Source organism: Rhineura floridana, chromosome 21 (assembly GCF_030035675.1).
Source record: "Rhineura floridana isolate rRhiFlo1 chromosome 21, rRhiFlo1.hap2, whole genome shotgun sequence".
NCBI classification, from domain to species: domain Eukaryota; kingdom Metazoa; phylum Chordata; class Lepidosauria; order Squamata; family Rhineuridae; genus Rhineura; species Rhineura floridana.
The window spans coordinates 17,253,343-17,276,353 of NC_084500.1; the positions used below are offsets into that span (position 1 = coordinate 17,253,343).

The 23,011-nt window shown below is 48.3% G+C and overlaps 2 protein-coding genes and 1 long non-coding RNA gene across 13 annotated transcripts in view; 1 reads left to right on the top strand and 2 right to left on the bottom strand.

Annotated features, from left to right (window-relative positions):
• Nucleotides 1–13,437, bottom strand: LOC133374408 (uncharacterized). Of its 2 annotated transcripts, none has more exons than XR_009759886.1 (3): nucleotides 13,062–13,437; nucleotides 8,321–8,450; nucleotides 1–84 (listed from the first exon to the last, which is right to left on the bottom strand). It is a non-coding gene; the product is annotated as an uncharacterized LOC133374408 (long non-coding RNA). The 2 variants fall into 2 exon arrangements; XR_009759887.1 differs by lacking the exon at nucleotides 1–84 and adding an exon at nucleotides 3,907–5,826.
• Nucleotides 4,517–20,548, top strand: SLC47A1 (solute carrier family 47 member 1). Of its 2 annotated transcripts, XM_061605291.1 has the most exons (17): nucleotides 4,545–4,812; nucleotides 5,434–5,535; nucleotides 6,086–6,154; nucleotides 7,381–7,529; nucleotides 8,315–8,357; nucleotides 9,691–9,735; nucleotides 9,998–10,095; nucleotides 10,451–10,548; nucleotides 10,782–10,895; nucleotides 12,534–12,601; nucleotides 13,095–13,203; nucleotides 13,981–14,056; nucleotides 15,660–15,729; nucleotides 16,559–16,691; nucleotides 17,263–17,357; nucleotides 18,327–18,423; nucleotides 19,617–20,548. In XM_061605291.1, exons 1-17 carry the CDS (start codon nucleotides 4,654–4,656, stop codon nucleotides 19,838–19,840), a joined length of 1,749 nt encoding a protein of 582 aa, XP_061461275.1. In that variant the 5' UTR covers nucleotides 4,545–4,653; the 3' UTR covers nucleotides 19,841–20,548. The 2 variants fall into 2 exon arrangements, with proteins under 2 accessions (XP_061461276.1, XP_061461275.1); XM_061605292.1 differs by lacking the exon at nucleotides 18,327–18,423 and having other exon boundaries at nucleotides 4,517–4,812; nucleotides 19,617–19,838.
• The window catches only part of LOC133374401 (aldehyde dehydrogenase family 3 member A2-like), a 36,936-nt gene continuing 34,328 nt past the window's right edge, over nucleotides 20,404–23,011 (bottom strand). For all 9 annotated transcript variants that reach the window (XM_061605287.1, XM_061605290.1, XM_061605282.1 and 6 more), the window contains one exon: nucleotides 20,404–22,397. Coding sequence is in view for 1 of the 9 variants with exons in the window: in XM_061605282.1 (XP_061461266.1) it covers nucleotides 22,383–22,397 (15 nt within the window). In the remaining 8 variants the exon portion in view is untranslated. The remainder of the gene's footprint in view (nucleotides 22,398–23,011) is intronic.

Sequence of the window (23,011 nt, forward strand, 5' to 3'; positions counted from 1 at the left end):
GGTCTGAGGGGAGACAGGATAGCACTCTTCAAGTCCTTGAAAGGCTGCCGCACAGAGGAGGGCCGGGATCTTTTCTGGAACCTCCTAGAGTGCAGGAGACGGAATTATGGGATCAAGTTACAGGAAGCCAGATTTCCACTGAACATCAGGAAAAGCTTCCTAACTGTTAGAGCCCCTATGACAATGGAACCAATGACCTAGAGAGGTAGTGGGCTGGCAGACACTGGAGGCATTCAAGACGCAGCTGGACAGCCACCTGTCAGGTATGATTTAACTTGGATTCCTGCACTGAGCAGGGGGTTGGACTGGATGGCCTTAAAGGACCCTTCCAACTCTACTATCCTATGAGTCTAGCTCCATTAATTCAATGAGTCTAATCGGTGGGTAGAATTTTGATGGATACAACCAATAATAATAATAATATCATCATCATCATAGCCCACACAAGACAGCTGACATATCCTCAGAAGCACAAAGTTATGCAAAAGGCTGAGTGATTTATAAGACAGCTGTACAAAACAACTTTCAAAATATAGGCCAAGTGTGGATTTCAGAGGTTAAGTCCCACAGGGTGTCAGGTTTACTCAGAAGGAAAGTCCCACTGAGCTCAGAGGCACTTACACCCTAGTAAGTGTGGTAAGGGTGGCAACGTTAGTCTATCAGATTGCATTGCATCTCTAAATTAATTCAATAAATTGGAGGGGGGGGGAATCAAGCAAAACATGTCATTTTTCAATCGGTTTAACTTTTTCTGCTCATTTAAATCGAAGGGAATTAAAAGCGGCAGTCCATCTGCTACATTGCTTCATAAAACTTTGGCAATAAAAATCACAATTTTTCTTTTTGTTAAAAAAGGACAGACCATTAATCTCTCTCTCTCTCGCTCTCGCTCTCTCTCTCAGGCAGGGAGAGTCCTGTCTTCGTCAAACTGCGCACACAGCAATGGAAGACAGATGCAATATGTCTGTGCAAACCTGCCCCAAAGGTCAGGGTTGCAGGACTGGGGGATTTTTCCTTTTCTTGATTTATTTATTTGCCGGTTGCAAACCATTTGCAAATATTTGCCCACCTAATATTGCAGCCAATTAAGAACAAGTCTTTCCCCTTTTCTTTGTGCACTCAGACAGTCTCCCTTTGCTAACTCCTGTCCACAAACAGAGAGGTATTTGGAATCTTAAAACTGAAATATAGATAACCAGTATTTACGTTCTCAATACTTATTTAAGGTTAACTGATCACAGCCTTCAGTTTGGGTCACAATAAACACTTCTCTCTTTTTTTTTTGTACAGTAACCTTATGAGGTAGGAGATGGTAAAGGTTTGTAAGAACTTTTGCAGACCCCTTTGCTGGATTTGATTTGATTTAGTCAACAAAATTAAAATTATCTGTAAAGCAGTTAAGAAAAAAGTAATAAAAACATTTTTAAAACATTTAGAATAGGAAGTGACTAAAAGATTAATACGCATCAACGTCTGGATAGGCTTGTCAACACAAAAAAATGTTCAGGCGATGAAAAGAACACAGCGAAGGAGCCTGCCTGATGTCAAGAGGCAGGGAGTTCCAAAGAGTAGGTGCTGCAACACTAAAAACGATTTCTAGCACTTGTGGAACAAGTATTGTGCGGCATCTGTAACAGGGCCAGTTCCACAGATCACAGCGGTCAAGGGGGCATATATGAGGTAAGGCGGTCCTGCAAGGCAACTGCTCCCAAACTGTTCAGGGCTTTATGTACCAATATGTATGTACCTTGAACTTAGCCTGGTAACAAATCAGCAACTAGTGCAGATCCTGGAGCAGACGCGTTGTTTTTGTTCATTATTGTTGTTGTTACCACCCGCCCTTAACCCAAAAGTTACAACAATTCCAAACACATAATTAAAAACAGTTAAAAGCAACCTAAACAAAACAGGGTGAGTCCTAAAAATATCCATCTCAGGTGTCGAAGGCCAAGGTAAAGAGGTGCATCTTCAGCATTTGCAAAAGGTTGTACGCTGAAGTTGCCAGGTGCAGCTCGGTGGGGAGGGAGTTCCACAACTTAGGGGTTGCCACAGAGAAGGCTCTCTCCCTGGCTACCACCCAGCGAGCTTCCGAGGGTAGCGGAACAACCAAAAGGGCCCCCTCTGCTGATCTCAACACCCAAGAGGGTCTGTAGGGAGGGAGACGGCCTTTTAGATATTTGGGACCCGAGTCGTTTGGGGCTCCCTCCCGTCAGCAATCTGGCTGCAGCATTCTGCACTAACTGCACTTTCCGGGCCAAGTGCAAGGGACGCCCCGCATACAGTGCATTGCAGTAATCCAGCCTTGAATCACCAAAGGCCCATCCAGTCCAGCATCCTGACTGACACCAGGAAAGAGCTCTGAGGAGCCAAGGTGGTGCCTTCGTGTTAGCATTGGACTCCGTCCGCTCCAGCAGTCAGGGATGGATGGGAGTTGGGGCCCAGCTACATCTGGAGGGCACCCCCTTGGCTACCTCTGATTCTGTTAAATCGGCCTTTGCCTGGTGCCCTCCAGATGGCTTTTAGACCAGGGTTCCCAAACTTTTTTTCCCTCCAGGGACCATGAAAATTGCTGGTGGTCTTGGCCGAACACTTCATGATTCCCCCCCACCCGTTGTGTCAATTGTAATGTCCCGTGCTAGATGCTCAGACCTGTAGCGCTGCCCTCTTAAAATTTTTACAAATAAATAAATGTGTTGCAGAATTTTTACTTTCTCCCTCCCCCCCTTTTTGTGGTCCCTTCCACCGAACTTTTAGGCCGGCTATGGGCCTGTCGACGCTGTACGGTTTCTAGCTGTGCTTCGATTGCCTGTTTGATTTCTCGGTATACTTTGTTTTATGGGATTGCAGTCTGCGTTCCACGGAACCCAAGTTCTAGAAGGATAAGACGCGGTATAGGAAACCAAAGAAGCGACAAAAATGCGTTTGAAAATCAAGATGAATGCGTAGGAACATAGCAAGCTGCCCTCCACTGAGTCAGACCGCTGGTCCATCTAGCTGAGTCATCTACACTGACTGGCAGCAGCTGCCCAGGGTTGCAGGCAGGGGTCTTATCCCAACCTTCGCTGGAAATGCCGTTGAGGATTGCAAAGCAGGTAGTCAACCACTGAGCTATACCCTTCCCCCAATTTAAACCAATTTAATATGGCCTTGCGACGGACCACTGGTGGTCCACAGGCCACAGTTTGGGAAGCCCTGGTTTAGGGTGCAGCTTGCATCAGCCCCAGCCAGTGTGGCCAATGGTCAGGTCAGAGGTGATGGAAGTCGGAGTCCAAACCACCAGGGGAGGGGTCACCAGGTTGGCAAAGGCTGAATTAAATTATCCCTCACAGGCGTGAGATGAGGTGATCCGAGATGTCCACGGATGAGCGGATGGCACGCAGAACCCGATTTCAAAAAAACAATTAACTGCCTTGGAGCGTGGAAGCCAGGGTGATGACACCGGAAGGCAAGCCACCTCAGTGGTTTGGTATGATGATCCCGGCAGGCCTTGGAATCTGGATTCCGGCTGCAACTCTTGCGATGGTGCGCCAGGGGCTTGACAGCCCGGCTCAGGTGTCAAAAGGCGACCTTTGCCCTGCCCTAATCCCCTGAACTTGGCCATTCATTAACACATCCAGGACAAAGAGCCCAGGAATATGGATTGGCCCAGTTGCTGTCAGGTTGCGTAGACGGCTACAGAGTCGCATCTAAAGGGGAGGGTGTTGCCCTGTGAAAGGTCCCCGGTTCTATTCCCAATAGCATCTCCAGGTAGGGCTGGAAAATATTTCCTGCCTGAAACAGTGGAGGGAAGCTGCCAGTCAGTGCAGACAATACAGAGCTAGATGGACTGACAATCTGACATGATTTAAGGCCACTCCCTATGTTCCTTTTTTAAATCAGCCTTTCATTGAGAAACGTGAGGACTGGAAGCTTGCTTTATTTGTAAGGGAAGAGAAGGGGCTCCGTGTTAGAGCAGTTCCTTTGCATGCAAAAGCTCCCAGCTTCAGTCCCCAATGGCATCTCCAGCTAGGGCTGGGAAAGACACACAAATAAATAAATATAATGCATTATAAATTACTATATATATTAATTACAAAATGAGCACATTTTTATATATTTCTTTCCAGCTCTGTTATACACAGGGAGGGGGTCAGAATTCTCTCCTCTATGCTGGCTGTCATCTGTTCCACCACCACACCACCCCCAGCTTCTGATATTTCACTTGGGGGCCTGGCCCCGATTCGTCGCAGCCATGAGGGCTAGCCCCTTGCTCTGACTTGGGCTCCAAGTTCCGGCACTTGAGAGCAGTCCCGTCATGGAGCACTATTACTCTTGACAGACGGTGGGTCTGATTTGGCATTAAGGCCTTATATATACTTGTGAAGGTTATTTTGGACGGGTCCCAGGCTCTCGGAGCCAGCCTCCTGCAGCTCTCTCTCACAGCAGACTGGCCCAAACAGGGGCCGCTCCTTCACGTTCTATTGGCTCTGGACTGGAGATACTTTAATCATCACCCTTTGCCCAAAATCGTAAGGACAAGGAGCTCTGACTATCCAGACCTGGGTGAAGTTCATTCTGCCGTGGTTTGAAAGGTGCCCAGTTGGGTCAGACAAATAAATCTGTCTTGATCCCGTTCTTTAAAAACTAAAAAAGAGAGAGGGTCCCTTTCTACTTATGGAGTTTGGGACCCCCGTCGGCAAGAAGCCATCCCTCAGTGATTCAGCCGCTGATCCGCAGACCGCAGTCCCCCATTGCTGTAGGGAATTATGCCGGCTGATTCCTTCCAACTTCTGGGAAGAGGCAAAGAAGATCTTGGTGCTGGCCGGTCCGCTGGTAAGACCCCCCCCCAAGTCTGTGAGAGGCTGAGCGCACACCCTACATTTAAAGCACGTTCCCTTCCCCCCTTCAAGAATCCTGGGAACTGTAGTTTAAGGGTGCTGGGAATCGTAGCTCTGTAATGGCTAAACTACAGTTCCCAGAATTATTTGTGGCGGGTGTGTGTGTGTGTGTTTTACTTTGAATTGGTACAGTGCGGCCTAATGTGCCAATTTTCTGTGCCGGCAAGACCCTGGCGTGAGCCTGGTTTTAAGGCTAGCTTTATCTTCCCGTTCCGCTCTGAAATTTGTATCTGCCATCTTTTGTCTTTGTTTTGGCCAATGTTGGGGTTGACTCCCAAAAGCCTGGTTGGCGACAGTGAAATTGCCAGAGAGGTAAGCAGCCTAACTCTTGTTACCTTGCTCCCGAGACCTTCGATCTGAGCTGTCTCGCTGCTCAGGTGTGGCAAAGTCCATTGAATCCAAATATAGGCCAGCTTGGATCACTGCTTAACTTTCAAATTGATGCTGCTCCAGTTTTCCAGGATTTCCACCGGCTCCATAAAGTCTTTCCAGCACAATTCGCGATGATGGTTTTAAAAGCTATATCCAAATTTTCTGCCATTTCCCCCCTCCTTAGACAATCGTCCAGTTGCTTGTGTTTATGATCCATGTCGTCAGCACAATATTCTGTGGCCATCTTGGCAAGGTTGAGCTGGCTTCCGTCACCCTTGCCATTGCGGTGAGTGTTGTGTTTCGTAAGTATTTTTTAAAAATGTCCCTGGCCCTCTGCAGAGGTTCCTTGTTGCATCTCTGGATGAGGCATGTTGTGAACGGTGACTCATTCAGAGGGAAACAGGAGGCAGCTTACTCTGTCAAAAGAGGGCTGTTGGTGGTCTTTCGCACACTTCAAGGGGATAACGAATTGTCCGTTAACTTTGGGGCAGGGCTGTAGATCAATGACAGAGCACCTGCTTTGTGGCCACAAGATCCCAGGTTCCATTTCCAGGTAGGCCCAGGGAAAAACTCCTCTCTGAAACAATGGAGAGGCACTGCCAGTCAGTTCAGGCAATACTAAGCTAGATGGACATGGTCAGATCAATGGTCTGACTCGATACAAGGCAGATTCCTATTTAAATCATCCATTAATTCAGAACCATGAGGACTGGAATCTTGTTTTATTTTTAGCGGCAGACCCCAGATCACATGAATGTCCTATCTTTTCCTACATTCAACATTATCCCCTTGGTTTGTCTGTCTGTCTGTCCATCTCTCTCTCCAACGCTTCCCAGGTTATAAACGTGACAGGCATCTCTGTTGGCTTTGGCTTGTCTTCCGCCTGTGATACATTAATATCCCAGGTGAGTAGTGGTTTGCTCCTATTGCGCGCCTGCATTTTTGGGGATGTGAAACATGCAAAGAGCAATGGCCTTCTTGGAAATGTTAGCAGTTGTGTTTGTTAGACAGCCACGGAGTGCAGAGGGACCCGGTCGATCCTCTTAGCCCAGCAATTCTTCGGCTTTTCCACACCAGACATTTAAAGCACTTTTGTACTACTTTTAACAGTCATGACTTCCCCTCCCTCCAAGGAATCCTGGGAACTAGTTTGTTAAAGGTGCTGGGAACTGTAGTTCTGTGAGGGGTTTCCTAACAACACTCAGCACCCTTAACAAACTACAGTTCCCATGTTACATTGAGGGGGGAATCAGGAGTGTTAAAAGTGGTATAAGAGTGCTTTAAATGTATGGTGCAGATGTGATAATACAGATTAGCGATGGATGAATCTGTGTTTCAGTTCCTCATTTTTCCAGCCTTAAATTCAGTTCTCCACATTTCAGCATCTGCATGTGATTTTTTTTTTTTTAAAAAATCCTCCCAAGAAACTTGTCAGCAATTTGTCCCACGTTTTTGCAAGCAATTCCCCCTCCTGTAATTCACATCTACGTGTGATTTTCACCAATATGTACATTTGGATGGACACTTTTCACATACACGTGATTGTACGCATCCTTTGACTGGAGAAGTGCATGGCTAAATTTGGAGGCAGGCAAATTTGGCACGATAGCTGTGATTCGGTTCGCAAAGTGTGAAGTTTGGTCGTTTCACGTTCAAATACAAACTGAAGCAAATCTCTCTCCTCCCCCGTGCTGCCCCCTTCCTAGAGCAAATGGCTGTTTGGATATGTCTGTTCTCTGAGAACAAGAAGAGCTGGTAACCCCTATATCTCAAATATTCTAAGGAAAAAAGGGAATAATTTCTCCGTTCATTCCCTCTGCTTAGTTTGCAGACAGGGAGCGGCTAGAGCCGGGATGGGGAACCTGTGGCCCTCCAGATGTTGTCCAATACAACTCCCATTATCGCTGACGATCTATCGGCCATGCCATGTTGGGGCTAGTGGGAGCTGTCCAATGACACCTGAAGGGCTGTAAGCTGCCCCCAAACCCTGGGCGGCAGAAGCAATGCCCTCTCTTTCAGGAACATTCTGGAGTAGTGCACCATTTTGAATCTTGGTGTAAGCGACCTTTGTGTCGATGGCTGGAGGACTTCAATTATGCCTTTTTAAAAAAAAACACTTCCCTCCCCACAGACGTATGGAGGCAAGAATATGAAGCGGGTGGGCACCATCCTGCAACGGGGGATCCTCATCCTGCTGCTTTGCTGCTTCCCTTGCTGGGCGGTCTTTGTCAACACCGAGCAACTACTCTTGCTCATCCGGCAGGACCCAGATGTCTCCAGGTAGGACGACAGCCCGCCTCCAACCCGGCAGGTTTGCAGACTCGAGGCTGTTGCATGTGGTGCCCTCACCACGCCGTCCTCGTCAAAAAGGCCAGCCCGTATTTCCACCAGTGGTGGCTGGTGCCTCTTTGGAACTGGTGGGGCGGAGGGCAGGGAAGCCTGACCATAGGCGGAGCCACAGCCAATGACAGGCTGAGCCAGCCAATCCTAGTTCTACCCTAACCCTTCTCCCTGCTGAGTTCGACAAGGGGCCAGTCCGAGAAGCTGGTGGCTGGGCAGCTGGGATTGTGCCCCTTTGAGGGAGTGCAGAGGTTGCTGCCTTGAAAGCAGGCACTCTGGCCGGCTGTTTCTGTGCTGGAAGGCCAGAGGCAACAATCTCCATCCTCTTTAACTCAACGCAAGGGACAGTGGGACGTTTAAAGCGAGGGGGCAGGAGGTTTTGGAGTGGAATGAAACCACTATGGTCCTCCTGGGTACAAACCGTTACAGCTAGAGTGGCCTTTCTTCAGCTCGTGCCCTTGAAGTGATGGGTTATGGGGCAGCCGCGACCTGCGTTCTTTCTGTGTCACAGCAGCTTCTCTTACAAGGCTCCTTGGGAAAATGTACACCTCGGTGATGTCAGAAAACAAAAGTGGGTTTTTTTCGGGGGGGAAGGGGAAAGTTGCATTTGTGGTGCTATGATGGGATGGCATCTGGAGCTGGTAAATGAATATAGGGAGACCAGTGTCACCCGCAGAGTATGTTAGTTTTTGGTGTAATTTCTTTACCCTTTTTTTTTGCGACAGACTCACACAAGTTTACGTCATGATCTTCATTCCTGCGCTTCCAGTGAGTTGGCCAATTCACCTTCTTGTTGTTCCCAACGGGGCCCATTAAGAGGCCATGCGTGGAAAGGATTGTAGATCAGTGGTAGAGCCCCTGCTTTAAGAAAATAATAAAAATAAAAAAAAATAAAATTTTATTTTTGAGTCGCCTATCTGGCCGAATTAACGGCCACTCTAGGCGAAGTACAACATACAATAAAATACAATAAAATCAATGCGGATCACAATTCATCTAAAACCCCACTCTTCCAATTAATGACCACCTTAAAAACTAACCCATCCCAGAGACCCCATAGGCCTGCCTGAACAGCCAGGTCTTCAAGGCCCGGCGGAAACCTATCAGGGACGGGGCATGGCGAAGGTCCGCACCAGTCTCGCTGTTTTAACTGGTGGGACCGAGAGAAGGTCTTGTGTGGCTGATCTCGTCAGGCAGCATGATTGGTGATGCTGGAGGCGCTCCTTCAGATAAGAAAAGGTCCAAGGTTCAATCCCCAGCGACTCTAGATAGGGCTGGCAATGTCTCCCTGCCCTGGAGAGCTGCTGCCTGTTAGTGTGGACAATACTGAGCCAGATGAACCAATAGTATAAGGCAGCTCCCTACGCTCTTATTTAAACCAGCCCTTAATTCAGAACCATGAGGACTGGAATCTTGGTTGTTTTTAAGCAAAGAGTTGTAGCTCAGGGGCGGAGCTTCTAGTTGGCATGCAGAAGATTACAGGTTCAGTCCTTGGTATCTCCAGGTGGTGCTTGCAACGTCCTCTGTCTGAAACATCTTCGAGAGCTGCTGCCAGTCAGTGTAGACAATACTGAGCTAGATGGACCAATTGTTCCGGCTCAATATAAAGCAGATTCCTGTGTTAATAAGAGGTCCATATTACTGGGTTGTCCCCTTTTCTATATCCAGCAGGTCCCCTGTGCTTTTAGACGGGTGGCAAGGCAGGAGTGATTCAACAGGTCAAACATTTCACTGCCTCTGCCTATACATGCAGACTTGTAGCCAGGGGATGTCTGGAGGGGGGCTGCCCCCTAAAAGTTTTCTTATAAGTTTATAACAGAAATTTTTCTGCCTCCCCCTTTCTCCCCCCTCTGAAAAAAACATTTAGGCTGGCTATGGGCCTGTCTATGGAAGCACAGGTGCTCCACCTGTTGGATTGATACCTGTCAAAAGCTCAATGTCAGCACATTTATTTTTTTAAAAAATATGGCAACCCTGAGAAAAGAGGGTGATTCCTCGAGGTATAAAGGGGATCAATGCGTGGCTGGGGGGAGACTAATTTGTTTGCGCAGCCTGGCTTCTCTCGGATCTCAAGTTGTATTCATGTTCTCTTGTTCTACAGGCAACATTTATTTATCAGATACAGATGAGATACCTGCAGAACCAGGTAAAATGCTCTCTCTCCTGTTGAGTAAGTAAAGGCAGCTCAGTAGTAGAATGCCCACTTTGCTTGCCGAAGGTCCCATGTGCAATCACCGGCATCTGCCAGTCAGTGCAGACAATATTGGGCTAGATAGACCAGTGGCCTGACTGGTCACAAAAGAATATGAGGCAGCTTTCTATGCCCTACCATCGCATCAAGAACTGGCAGACCACCAGACCTGCCCTCTCACACAGAAATCGATGGCTAAAATCATCTTTCATTTCAGAGGATCATCTGGCCAGAGGTTCTGTGCGGGATTGCTGGAAATGTTGTCAATCTGATCGCAAATTACATCTTCCTCTATCAACTCCACATGGGGGTGAGGTAAGAAAGCAGTGGAAAGCCTAAGAGCGCAACACAAAGGCCACAGCTTTTCCCCGCTGATTACCCCCAGCACCGATTATTCAGCGATAGACTGCATCTAAACCTGTAGGTTCTATTTCATGGCCATGCCAAACAGCTGCAGGGGGGGGCTCAGAGGCTTCGTGGGCACCAGGGGAAGGCCTCAAGGGTGCCACTGTGCCCATGAGCACCAGGTTGGCGAACGGGCTAATATTCCAAAAGCAGTTGAAAAAGATTTTTCTGTAACCATTCCCTCTGTATTCCTCCAACATTTTTACAAACTCCTTTTGCCAAAGTGACACTAATTCATTTGGGTCCCACCCCCAATTCTTTCCAGGGGCTCCGCCTGGGCGAACACGATCGCACAATTTTCGCAAGCCATTGCCCTGTTTCTCTACATCCGGTGGAAAAAGCTTCACACTGAAACCTGGGGAGGTACCTGGTCACTGTTTTCTAAACGCCCCCGTAACTTCTGCACTCCCTTTCCCAATTATGCACAAAACTAATTATATACGTAAGGAATGTTTGGCACTCTGGACAGATTTAAATGTCTGGATCTGGGATTAAAATGCCATGTGGGACGTCAAATCTTGTCTCTTCATAAGATCTGATCCAAATTCAGCCTGTGGTTTTCCTTCTTTGTTTTTTTTTCACTCCCTACATCAAAGGATGGTCCCTCGACTGTCTCCAGGAATGGGACATCTTTATGTCCTTGGCTGTTCCCAGCATGCTCATGACCTGTATTGAATGGTGGACCTTCGAAATCGGAAGTTTCCTCATAGGTCAGTGGGAGTCGGGGAGGGGAAGGTGTCAGTGGGAGATGGGCGGAGCCAGAAGCTAGGCCACTCCCAATTGGGTGTGGCAATAACGATGGAATGCCCAGACCCGGGCATTTTCGCCGCTGGGCTGGTGACATCATCACAGAGGCACCAGTTGCTGCTCACACACTGAGGCAGGGACAACTGTTGCACTTGACATTTTATATTTATTTACTTATATTTGCTTTCACATTTTTTAAAAAAATTCTTTGGCTAAAAATGTGAAATGTAAAACTTGGGTAACATAAATATATATATATATATATATATATATATATATATATATATATATATATATATATATATATATATACATTTTTACTTTTTTAGAACAAATTAATAATGTTACTGTTTATTAATATTATTAAATGTATTACCCACCCTTCACCAGTAGGTCCTGAGGTGGGTCACAACAATACAAAAACCATGATTAAAAACAGTTTAATACTAAAACATGCAGCCTTCAGTGAGTAATGCATGAGCTCTATGTGGGGCTGCCCTTGAGGTTGGTCCAGAAGCTGCAGCTGGTGCAAAATGCGGCGGCGCAACTGCTCACTGGGGCAGGGTATCGCCAATATGTCACCCCTCTGCTGCAAGAATTGCACTGGCTGCCCATTAGCTACCGGTTCAAGTTCAAGGTGTTGGTTTTGGTGTACAAAGCCCTATAAAGCTTGGGACCACGATACTTGAAAGATGGTCTTACCCCTTATATTCCCAGCTGATCACTTGCTCTGCAGGTGAGAGCTCCTGCAGATGCCATCTTATCAAGAGGTCCATTCTGCACAACATACGAAATGAACCTTTCGTGTAGTGACACCTTCCCTTTTGAATTCCCTGCCCTTAAATATCAGACAGGCGCCACCTCTGTTATTTTTTCAGCACCTACTGAAGACCTTCTTCTTTCAACAAGCCTTTTAAGTAGGGACCTTATCCTAGTCTGGGTCTGTTTTGGAATTACTTTTTTTAGATGTTTTAAAAAACGTTTTAGTATGTTTTAAAGTCTTTTGTTTTTAAGATGTTTCAGAGTGTTTTTAGTGTTTTTGTTTGCTGCCCTGGGCTCCTTTTGAGAAGAAGGATGGGATATAAATTTAATTGATTGATTGATCAACCGATTGATTAATTAATTAATAAAGCCACAGTTTTGGGGAAAAATAAACATCAACCTTAGAAAATAGTTATATTGTTAAGCTATTTTGACACATAAGTAGTATCTAACGTATATCTAACCACCCATATAAGACGTTAAACCCTTGGAAAACTTCAGAGGCTGGTGGGAAATGAAAATTTTTGAACTTAGTGCCCTGGGCTCCTTTGGGTGGAAGGGTGGAATTGAACTGATGAAGAGGATGGCGGCTTCTGTTTTGTCACATGTTTAAATTCCTGCTCTCTACAAAGACGTGTGTGTCTGTCCACCGCAGCGAACTCTCTGGGAAGAGTTTCGAGGGCCAGAGAGAGACTGGAGGGCCACATTCAGCCCGCGCTCCTGAGATTCCCCACCCTTCCTTTTGACGAATGCATGCATGGCCTGAAGCATGGTATATTTGAGCCTTCCTACGCCCAAACCAGCTCTCCCTAAATGACGCCCTCTCTCCCCTCCCTCAGGTCTTCTCGGTGTCCTGGAGCTGTCAGTCCAGTCCATCATTTACGAGGTGGCCACTATTGCTTACATGGTAAGAGCTTGGAAAAAAATGGACTGCCTTCCAGTCAATCCTGACTTATGGCAACCCTACAAATAGAGTTTTCATGGCAAGCGGTATTCAGAGGGGGTTTCCCATTGCCTTCCTCTGAGGCTGAGAGGCAGTGACTGGCCCAAGGTCACCCAGTGAGCTTCATGGCTACGTGGGGATTCGAACCCTGGTCTCCCAGGTCGTAGTCCGACACTCTAACCACTACATCACACTGGCTTGCCTTCCCCCAAATTACTAGATGTTAGCGGACGAAGGACCAGGGAACTGTGCATTGCGTAAATCACCTGGGAGACTTTTTAGGACATATGGGTATATTCTGACAAATGTCAGCTCCAGAGCGTTGGGTGGGGGGCTCTTGAGCAAGGTGCTTTCAGTGGGGGGGGGTCTCTTTTTGATCCCCGGAGCTTTAGGGAGGGTGTCGAAAGCTGCATCTCCTCCCAACCTGAGCAGCGGCCGTCCTCTCGCCCCTTTTCAGATTCCGTTCGGGATCAGCGCCGCCGTCAGCGTCCTGGTGGGCAACGCCTTAGGGGCCGGGAACATCGAGGAAGCCAGGAAATCCTTTGTGGTCTCCATTTTGTTCACAGGTCGGTGAAATTTTGCAGCGGGCAACAAGAGGGAACAAAACGCAGGACGTTGCCTTGTACAGAGTCACACCGCTGGTCCCTTTGGCTTGGTGTTGTCTGCACTGACCGGCAGCAGCACTCCAGGATTTCAGACGGGGTCTTTTCTCAGGCCTACCCAGAGATGCCAGGGGCCGGTTCCTATCTATCACCCTAACCTACCTCTCGATTTTGAAATAGGGAGGGAGGGAGGGAGACCGTGTTTACCAGCCTGACTGCAATCCACGTAAACAGAATTGGGGAAGGGCGGTAGCTCAGTGCCAGAGTCCCTGCTTTGCATGCAGAAGGTCTCAGGTTCTGTCTCCAGAGACATCTCCAGGTAGGGCGGGGAGTATCCCGCCTAAAGAGCTGCTGGCTGTCAGCGTAGACAATACTGAGCCAGACGGGCCTGGTTCACTCTGTAAGGCTTCTTCCGATGCACCTGTGACTCTTCCTTGGAACGCTTCCCGTTTTGTCTTATACCATGCCCCCCCGGCAGCCATTTTGTGACTGGCGCCCGCAGCGCTTTCTCGACATTCAAAATCCACACACGCAGAGACACAAAAAGGTTGGGAAGCCCATTTGTGGTGAAGAATGTGAAGCCATCCCTTGTCTTCTCAGGGCCCCTGCTGGGGAGCTAGTTGCCAACCGGGGGCTGAGGTTACATATTAGCCCTTTTTCAAAGCGGGAGTTGTGCTTCACTCACCGGGATTGCTGATGACGATGCAATCACGCTCTCTCTGTCTCTCTTATATTTCCCAGGTTTATTCTTCCTGATGATGGGCACACTGTTGGCAGCCACAAAGGACGTCCTGGCTTACATATTTACCAGCGATGAGTGAGTCATCCTTGTCTGGATTATAACAATATGCAAGGGGTCAATGCAAAGTGCTGTCACCTACATAACCTCTATTCACTTTTGCCCATTTATTTAAAATATACATACCTTGACCTTTTCTGCAGCTTCCCCTTAACTTCTTCAGTGGCTTGAACAATAGCAGCAATCAGGGGTCCCCAACATGGTGCCAGTGGGCATCTCAACACTCTCGGGCAATACCTGCAAGCATGGTGCAGTGGTTAGAGTGTCAGACTGAGACCTGAAAGGCCAGGGCTCAAATGTCCACTCAGCCATGAAGCTCACTTTGGGCCAGTCACTATCTCGCTTTCTCAGCCTGGCCTACGTTGTAGGGTTGTTGTGAGGATAAAATGGGGAAGAGGGGGAGACCCATGCACGCCGATTTGAGCTCCATGGAGAAAAAGGTGGGATATAAAAGTGTGTGAATGTATGTGTGCAAGGCCCTCGATCCCTCTCAGTTTGTAACGTCTTCTTTTTTTTTCTTTTAAAAAGGGGACTTTTTGTTGTTGGGAGGGATTATTATGATTGTTTATGAGTTGTTTTCCTTGCCAATGTGACCCAAAGCAGCTCACAGCACCTTTGTTTGTTGGGCTCACCTTTGAAGGGTCTTCGTTCGCTGTCTGCATTTTATTTGTTTTGGGGTGTGCAGAGATGTTTTGCCTGTTTGGAGGGGGGGTGTTCCGAGGAATGCCATTTGTTTCTTCTGTGAAATGGGTGTATTGTGGCGCCTGCAACAGTTCCTTAGATTTCCAAATGTGCTCCTGACTCCAAAAAGACTGGGGATACATGGTATAAAGCCACAGACAAAACACCGAGGGCAAGTGGCCCTCGGAAGGTTGTCTGGGAGGAAATGCGGTCCTTGGGCCCAAAAAGGTTCCCTTCCCCTGGCATACAACAACCCTGTAAGGAAGTCCACTGTTTTTGTCCCTGTATTGCATGGGTGCATAGGGGATAAGCTGGTTGAGGCAGAAGGTGGGAAATGGCGACTTATTAAAGTTCCCCCCTAAGTTTTGAGAGTCCACCAGTTATATCCATAGCCACAACATAAGAATGTCACAGATAAAATGCAGATTGGGGGAATTCCCCCCCCCAAGCAGTTAGAACCTAGTTTAAGGGCTGGCCCCTTAAAAAAAAAGAAAGAAATTTCCTTGATTTGACAAATTGCTTAGGTACAAAAATGACCCCGGACTAAGCATCTCCTGCAGTCTAGTTCAGATGAAGGTGGAATCTCTCCTAGCTGGGGCCGGCCCAAGACATTTTGGTAGAGTGGAAAACCCCAGGCCTCAGGGCCTCTCTGTCTGGCCCTCGGAACTCCCCCCAGGCCAGACCCCTGCTTCACCCCTGGAGAGATGTTGACTGGTACGTCCCATCCTCACCCCTGACTCCTGGGGATGATGGGAGTCCAACCACATCTGGGAGGCCACGGATGTTCCCCACCCCAGGGTTTTTTTGGGGGGAAGGGGCATGGCAACTAGTGTAGCATCTCTGGCACATTGATCTGCCTAGATCAGCTGACCCAGAAAGGCAGGCGGTCCCTTAGAATATAACCACCCCTTTTGATCATCTTTTTTGTCTCTGTAAGCAGAGAGGTCGTTGAACTGGTAGCGTGGGTCATGCCGGTCTACATCGCCTTCCACCTCTTTGAAGCTCATTGCGTGAGTAGATCTGTGAAAGAAAAATGGCGGCTGGGTGGGCGGGTCTCTCCCGTTTCATTCGAACTCAGGGCTCACTTCTGGCACGTCTCCAGTCAGAATAACAGGGCAGGGATTGATTGCTGCGCAGATTAATAGTTTAAGGGGACGGGCCGTAGCTCAGTGATAGAGCGTCTGCTTTGCCCGCAGCAGTGCCCCAAAGGCATCCATAGGTAGGGTTGGGAGAGACTTTGGTCTGAAACTCTGGAGAGCTGCTGCCAGCCAGTGTAGACAATGCTGAGCTAGACGGAGCAATGGCCTCGCTCAGTCTAATGAGCTGGCGTCCAGCAAGATTGGGAGGGCACCATGTTGGCTGTCCCTGTTTGGGGCTCTAATTCCCATCATCCCTGACCATTGGCCAAGCTGGCTGGGGCTGATGGGAGCTGGAGGTCCCCCAACATCTGGAGGTGCCACGTTGCCCGCCCCTGCCAAAGAGATGTTTGAACTTGAAACTGATAATTATGACCTGAACATGTTCACCTGCTTTCATTCTGATTTTTTTGGCCTTTGTTACCTCTTGGCAATAAATTTTGCAAGCCACCCCCATGGCCATAAATTTTGCAAGCCACCCCCATGGCCCCACTTGAAACTGGGTGAATTGGGGTGTTGTTGTTGTTTTAAAAATGTCACATATAGTGTCCTGATGGTGTGTACCAAAGTTCTAATGTTTTTATGTTGACGTGTGACATAGTGAGCGTTACAGCCGTCCAGCCGAACTTGGACTGGACTTGAGTTAAACCTTACATCACCTGGAGAGTAAATTAATTCCCTCCCTTTCCTCTCTCTTTTGCAGTGCACAACCAGCGGGGTCCTACGTGGGACCGGAAAGCAGAAGCTTGGTGCTGTTTTCAACGCCGTGGGCTACTACGCCGTGGGCTTGCCCGTGGCAATCGTGTTGGTTTTTGTGGCCAAAATGGGAATTATAGGTATTGGAGCTTGGAGGACATTTTAATGCTTTTAACACAGAACTTAGGAAGCCATCTTATACCGAGTCAGACCATTGGTCCACTTAGTTCAGTATTGTCTACACTGACTGGCAGCAGCTCTCCAGGTTTTCAGACAGGCGGACATTCCCAGCCCGTACCTGGAGATGTTGTTGGGGGTTGAACCGGGGACCTTCTGCATGCAACATAGCTTCTCTACCACTGAGCTACGGCCCGTCTCCCTAGTGAGCTCCAATGAGATTTACTCAGGCCAGAGGCATCCTTTCCTTTAGCAGACCGCAATATAGATGTCAACTTCATTTTCTCCCCCCAAACTGGCTCCTGCACGTTTGAAGGAGTTTGATCTGCATGTTGCAGGCACAAGAGCAGAGCGGATTTTTGGTCAGCTGGCAATCCTCGGACAGAGGAGCATTCCAGAACTGGAGAAGTGGAAGTGTAGGGCTAGTATAGTTCCGGGTGAGGAGGAGGATTGCTAGAGCTCAGAGAAAGAGATGTGTCGGTGGGGGGTCCCTGTTCCCCCTTCATGAGGCTTATCTCCTTTTTCCCCCCTCAGGACTTTGGCTGGGGATGCTGATCTGTGCCATCATCCCTTGTCTGTGTTCCATAACTTACATCGTCCGGATGAACTGGAAGCAGGCCGCTGACGAGGTAGGGAGCACTGCTTTAGGGGCAAGGGATGAGCAGCTTCGTTTCTCCTGGTGGCCACATTCCCTCTGTTGGGGGCTGCATGCCGGCGGTGTTCTGGGTCAACTCATCTGAGCTGGTTCAGTTTGCCCCATAGTTACCCTAATAGCCGTAGAGTCCTGTTAGATCTGGCGAAAGGGGACCTGTCTAGTCCAGCGCCCTGTTCTCACCACAGCCAACCGGATGCCTCATTGGCATCCCCTCCCCTCCTGCGGTTCCCAGCAACTGGTATTCGGAAGCACGCTGTGTCCGACAGCGGAGGCAGAACGTAGCCATTGTGGCTAGTAGCCGTTGATAGCCTTCTCCTCCTGTGAATTCGTCTAGTCTTCTTTTAAGGCCACCTTGGATTAGAACTGGCAGACCTACCCAGGTTAAAAAGGAGGGAAGGACCTCTTCATGGGGTGGATGAATAGGGCAGCTTTGAGAGGTGGGCCGGGGTCCGTATAAAATGAGGTCGGGGGCCACCAATGACCCACCTGGACTTAGGGGCTTTGCTGGTTTGGCTTGGGAAAGGAAAAGGTGACAGCCTTTGATGTCGAAGCAAGAGTATCTTTTACATGGAAAAAAATAGCTTCTTGTTATTTCTGTTCGTATCGCGTAAGTTGCTTTGAGAACTTCCAACGTAAAATTAGAAAACTGCTGCCAAGGATTGTACATAGGAAGCTGCCCTATATTGAGTCAGACAACTGGTCCATGTAGCTTGGTGTTGTCTACACTGACTGGCAGCAGCGCTCTAGGACTTCAGAGTCTCTCCCTGCCGCACCTGGAGATGCCAGGGATTGATCCTACGGCCTCCTGCGTGCCAGGCAGGCGCTCTGCTCCTGAGCTATGGCTCTGCGCTGTGCCGAAAGGAGGTTTTAGAAAACTAAACACTACAACCAGCTCTCACCACATGAATGCAACCTTAATGGGCTGTCTGGATCTGATCGTCAGGCTCGGCACCGCGCTGGATTGACCCGGAGGCCCCTGGCGGAGGATTTGAACTCAGCCTCTGGCCCAGTCAAGATGGCTCCCTCTTCTGGTATGGAAGGTGGGTCGGTTTGATCAGTGAGACTTGGCATCTACCACCATCATAGCATGGCCACTTTTTAATTGCAAGGCTTTAAAGTGGGTCGGGGGGAACCTGCGCCCCTCCTTCATTGCCAAAAGGTAGCATAACTAAATGCAAACAATAACCCCAACCTCACTAGAGGATGGGACTTGCTGCTTCTCAATGAGCCAATGGCCGAGTTGCCTTTCAAAAACTGATTAGGAAAATCCATGCCCCGTACTGCCAAAATAAATAAATAAATACCCATAATAGCTAATAGAACCTCCACCTCCAGGGGCAGCATACCATTAAATACCATATCCAGAGGATAAACACAAGGGCAGGGCTGTTGTCTTGCAGGCCCCACTTGCTAGCGTTCCAGAGGCATCCGTCCAGCTGGCTCTGATGGATTTTTGGTCTGTAACAGATAATGCTGATGCTCGTTCTGCTTGTCTTTCAAACTTCTTCCTCTTTTGGCTCTAAGCAGAGATGGCCAGTGTGGTGCCCTCTGGACCTTGTGGGACTCCATCAGCCCCCGGCCTGCAGGGCCACTTAATGAAGGATGATGGGAGCTCAAAACCAGCCACATCTGGAAAGCTATTACAGTAGCTATCCCTACTGCCACAAAAGAATGTAAAAAGCTCGGCTTCTGGATCAGGCCAAGGGGGGAGCCATCTAGTCCAGCATCCTGTACTCAGGGTGGCCAGCCAGATTATTTTCTTATTATTTATTAAAAGTATATCCTGCTCTTTTCTTCCAAAGGCAGCCCAGGGTGGCAAACAGATGGTAGAGCGCTAAAAAAACCTTTAAAATGAAGCTGGGCATGAAGGGAACAGGCCTCCAATGTTGTCGCCCTCAGCATTTTGTCATCAGAGATAGACTGCCCCAGCCCCTGGAGGCTCCGTTGAGCCATCCCCATTTTTTTAAAAAAGCTGTTTGTGAGCTCATCCTCCAGAACAGCCTTTCCCAACCAGTGTGCCTCCAGATGCTGGCTGAGGCTGATGGGAGTTGTGGTCCAACAACATCTGGAGGCACACTGGTTGGGAAAGGCTGCTCCACAAGAACAGCCCTCAGGCCAAAGAGGGCTCATCTAGTCCAGCATCCTGTTCTCACAGTAGCAAACCAGAGACCCCAAGCGTAAGCCCAAAAAACGAGCTAATGGTCCCCCTCTCTCCACTTTTTGTGTGCTACAGGACAGACAGATACCCAGAATGGAGCTGTCCTCCTCAGCTTCACCAAAACAGACGGGCCAACCTACCACATTCAGCTCCAGGATGAGACTCCGCCAATCCTCACCACTGTTGGCAAAGTCCTGACCACAAAGCAGCTGATCCTGCAGCGGGGATTGGCTCTCGGAGCTGCCGTGGCCATCCTGGCTATAGGTGTCACGATTCGGTTCTTCACTGTTAAAGACTAGTCTTTCTCCCCCGCCCCCCTTTGGTGGGCCAGTGAGGAGAAAGGAAAGGTCCCGTTTGACTCGAAGCAAGAAACAGGTCGCAGGAGATCTGAGATGGGACCTGTGTTGGACATCAGTCAGCAAGTGCTGTCAGGATTTGAAGCCAGGACTTGACAGCGGAAAAGCGGCACTGGCTTAGAGCAGGGATAGCCAAGATGGTGCCCTCCAGATGTTGCTTGACAGCAACTCCCATCGTCCCTGGCCACTGTGCAGTGCTGGATGGAGGCTGATGCGAGTTCGATTCCAACAACATCCAGAGGGTACCAGTGCCAAAACTACGCTTTGCAAAGTAAGGTCTTTATCCAACTACCATCTACTCAAGAAGAGATCCATTGAAAGTATTGGACCTAAGTTAGTCACACCCATTCATGTCAACGGGTCTACTCTGGAGTACGACCAACGGTGGATGCAACCTCAAGAGCCCCGAAAACAAAATGGCAATGTCAACAATGCAGGCAATAGGTGGTGCGAAATCAGGATAAACTCTTACATTTGAGCAACTAAAAAAAAGCTTCAACTCGCTCTCGAACTTAATCATGTTTTATTTCCAGCATATGCGCTGTGTGCAAGTTTTAAGTCTATATACCCACGTTCATTAAATGTAAAGGGAGATATATAAATCATCTTTCCATAAACAGTCTTTTGGTAACCTTTCTAAACTTGTGTCAGTTCTTTATATTATCGGCATCTAAAATACTTTATTTAATAAGTGTTTATTTTTTAAAAAAAGAACAGATGCTTTAAGAAAGGATTAGATTAGCACACACAGGTCATGCCTGTCGAGTTTGATTTGCCTGCCCGCATAATGAGACGAGTGAGTCGCAATGAATTCGATCAGCCTCCGCTAACACCGGTGCTAACATGGCTGGCAGGGGCTGATGGGAACTGTAGTCCACGGCACCTGGGAGGCACCAATGTCAGTGGAGGTGGAATTAAAATCACACACGCACCTTAGAAACCCTTAAAAAAAAAAACTTCTCTTTTGCAACACTTGTGTCACCGAAATGCAGGTTCTGGAAGACTGGAGTCATCACAGATCTTCAAAACCACGTGAAAAAAGGGGAACAATCCCCTTGCAGCACAATCCTACACACCCCGACAGAAGTAAGCCCCGCTGGTTCCAATGGGCCTTACTCCCAGGTGTCTAGATCAGGAGCGGAGATGTCGCCAAGCTGCAACTCCCAGCCTCCTTGACTGTCGGCCATGCTGGTTGCTGGCACTTGGGGAGGGGAGATGGTCCCCACCCTGGTGCAAAGGATTGCAGCCGGAAATCAGTTGCATGAGCCCAGGCTAAGGCTGCCGGCTGGCTGATGTTACTTTGCAAGCCAAATCACAGATCAATCCATAAAGCCACAGGTGGCTCATCTGTGGTCCTCTGGATGTTCAACTCCCAACAGCGCCAAAGGCCATGGATGATGGGGATTGTAGTTCAGCAACCTCTGAAGGGCCGCAGGGTCCCCTTATCTGCTCTAGAGCAGAGGCAGGGAACTTGTGGCATTCCAGATTACAACCCCCAGCAGCCCATGTGGTCCATGGCCAGAAATGATGAGGGCCACAAGGTTCTCCGCCCCAGCTATCAAGGAAGGCCCTTTGGCACACGGTCGGATGGAAAAACAACTGGCTCTCGCACAGCACCCTTTCCTTGAGCCACGGGCCATCTGCCAATAACCTTCTGAGAGCCTGCGCATCTTGTGCACCACAACCCATGAGGGAACAGGAACTTGTAACATGCGTGCGTGCACAACTCCGGGAAGGCAAGGGGTAGAGGAATGGTTTAGGAGGGCAAAACTTACTGCGATCACGTTTGTTACTAAGGAAAAGCAACAGTGAATAAGCAATGTCGTCGCTGCAACAGGTCCGGGGGGGGGGGAGCTCAGTGTCCATTACTTTTATATTAAGATTTTTGAAACCAACATCCCATTACTGATTGCTCTTTAAAAAAATCATTGTTTTTGTGCCTGCTGTGCAGCTATATAGGAAATAAAACCTTCTGGTTTGGGGCTGCCTTTTAAATATTTCAAGCCCTCATTTATTAGTAATAATTACATTCATTATTATTTTCAAGGTACCCAACCCAAAGAGGCGAGACGGATTGGTGTATCCACTGCGGCACAGAGCAAGCACATTTAAAAAAAATTACTCTGGGACATTGGCTTTGTTTTGGTAAAACACCCTCCAGAAACAGCAGGAAGAATATTGACGATGCTTTTCTGGTTTTGCCATTTCACCGCTTAAATTCTGGCCCCTTTAAGTGAATGAGGAGAGATCTGGATGCCGCCACCCCTCTCTGCCCCCGTCCCCTGTACTAACCCTTATTTGCAGTGGAAGGTGGCAGACAGCATTCAGACTCCTTTAGAGGTGGCGTGTCATTAATCAACTGTCTGCTTAACCATTAATAAGAAACAGTAAAACTTGCAAGTGTATTTGAGCAACAACCATATCCCCGCAAGCACGGCTTGTACGATACAGCTCGTTCCATTAATGGCGTCAGTGAACCTTGGACTCAGAAAAATACTACCTGGAAAAGAGAGAGAATTGAACATTGTTAGCCTTTGCGACTAGTTTTCATTTTTTTAAAAATAAGGAATTTAACACTATTCGTACGGGAATGTCCGAAGTGGCCTTAAATCGAGGTGTGCCACTGGCCTGTGTAGTCCAGTACCACCTCCTCTGATTAGCAACGCCTGTCTACCCAGGCAGAGAAAGGTCTTTCTAGCAAACGATGGCTACGGAAACGCATCAAAACCGACAAGCAGCTATACTGAGGAGGAAGCTTGTCAGCGTATTATTGAAAGCCACATATTGATAAAGAAGTTTCTGATCGGCTCCTGGATGCAAAGCAAAAGAGCAAATGCGATCTTTTGTTATAAGGCAGGCATGCACTTGCCAACAGAGGACTTGTCGCAAAGAGGACTCTAGTCCGTGAAAGCTGATGGCACAAGAAATCTGCTAGTCTCCAAGGTGCCGCTAAACCAGACGTGAGGAGTCTGTGGCCTTACTAGTAGTGTAGTGGCAAATTCAGAAGTGCAGGTCCCTTCATAATAGTTACAGCCGTGGCCCATCACAGCCACGTCTCGTTCTAAGATTATAGAAGAATCTGGCCAGGCTTGAATGCTGCTTTCTGCTTCCCTG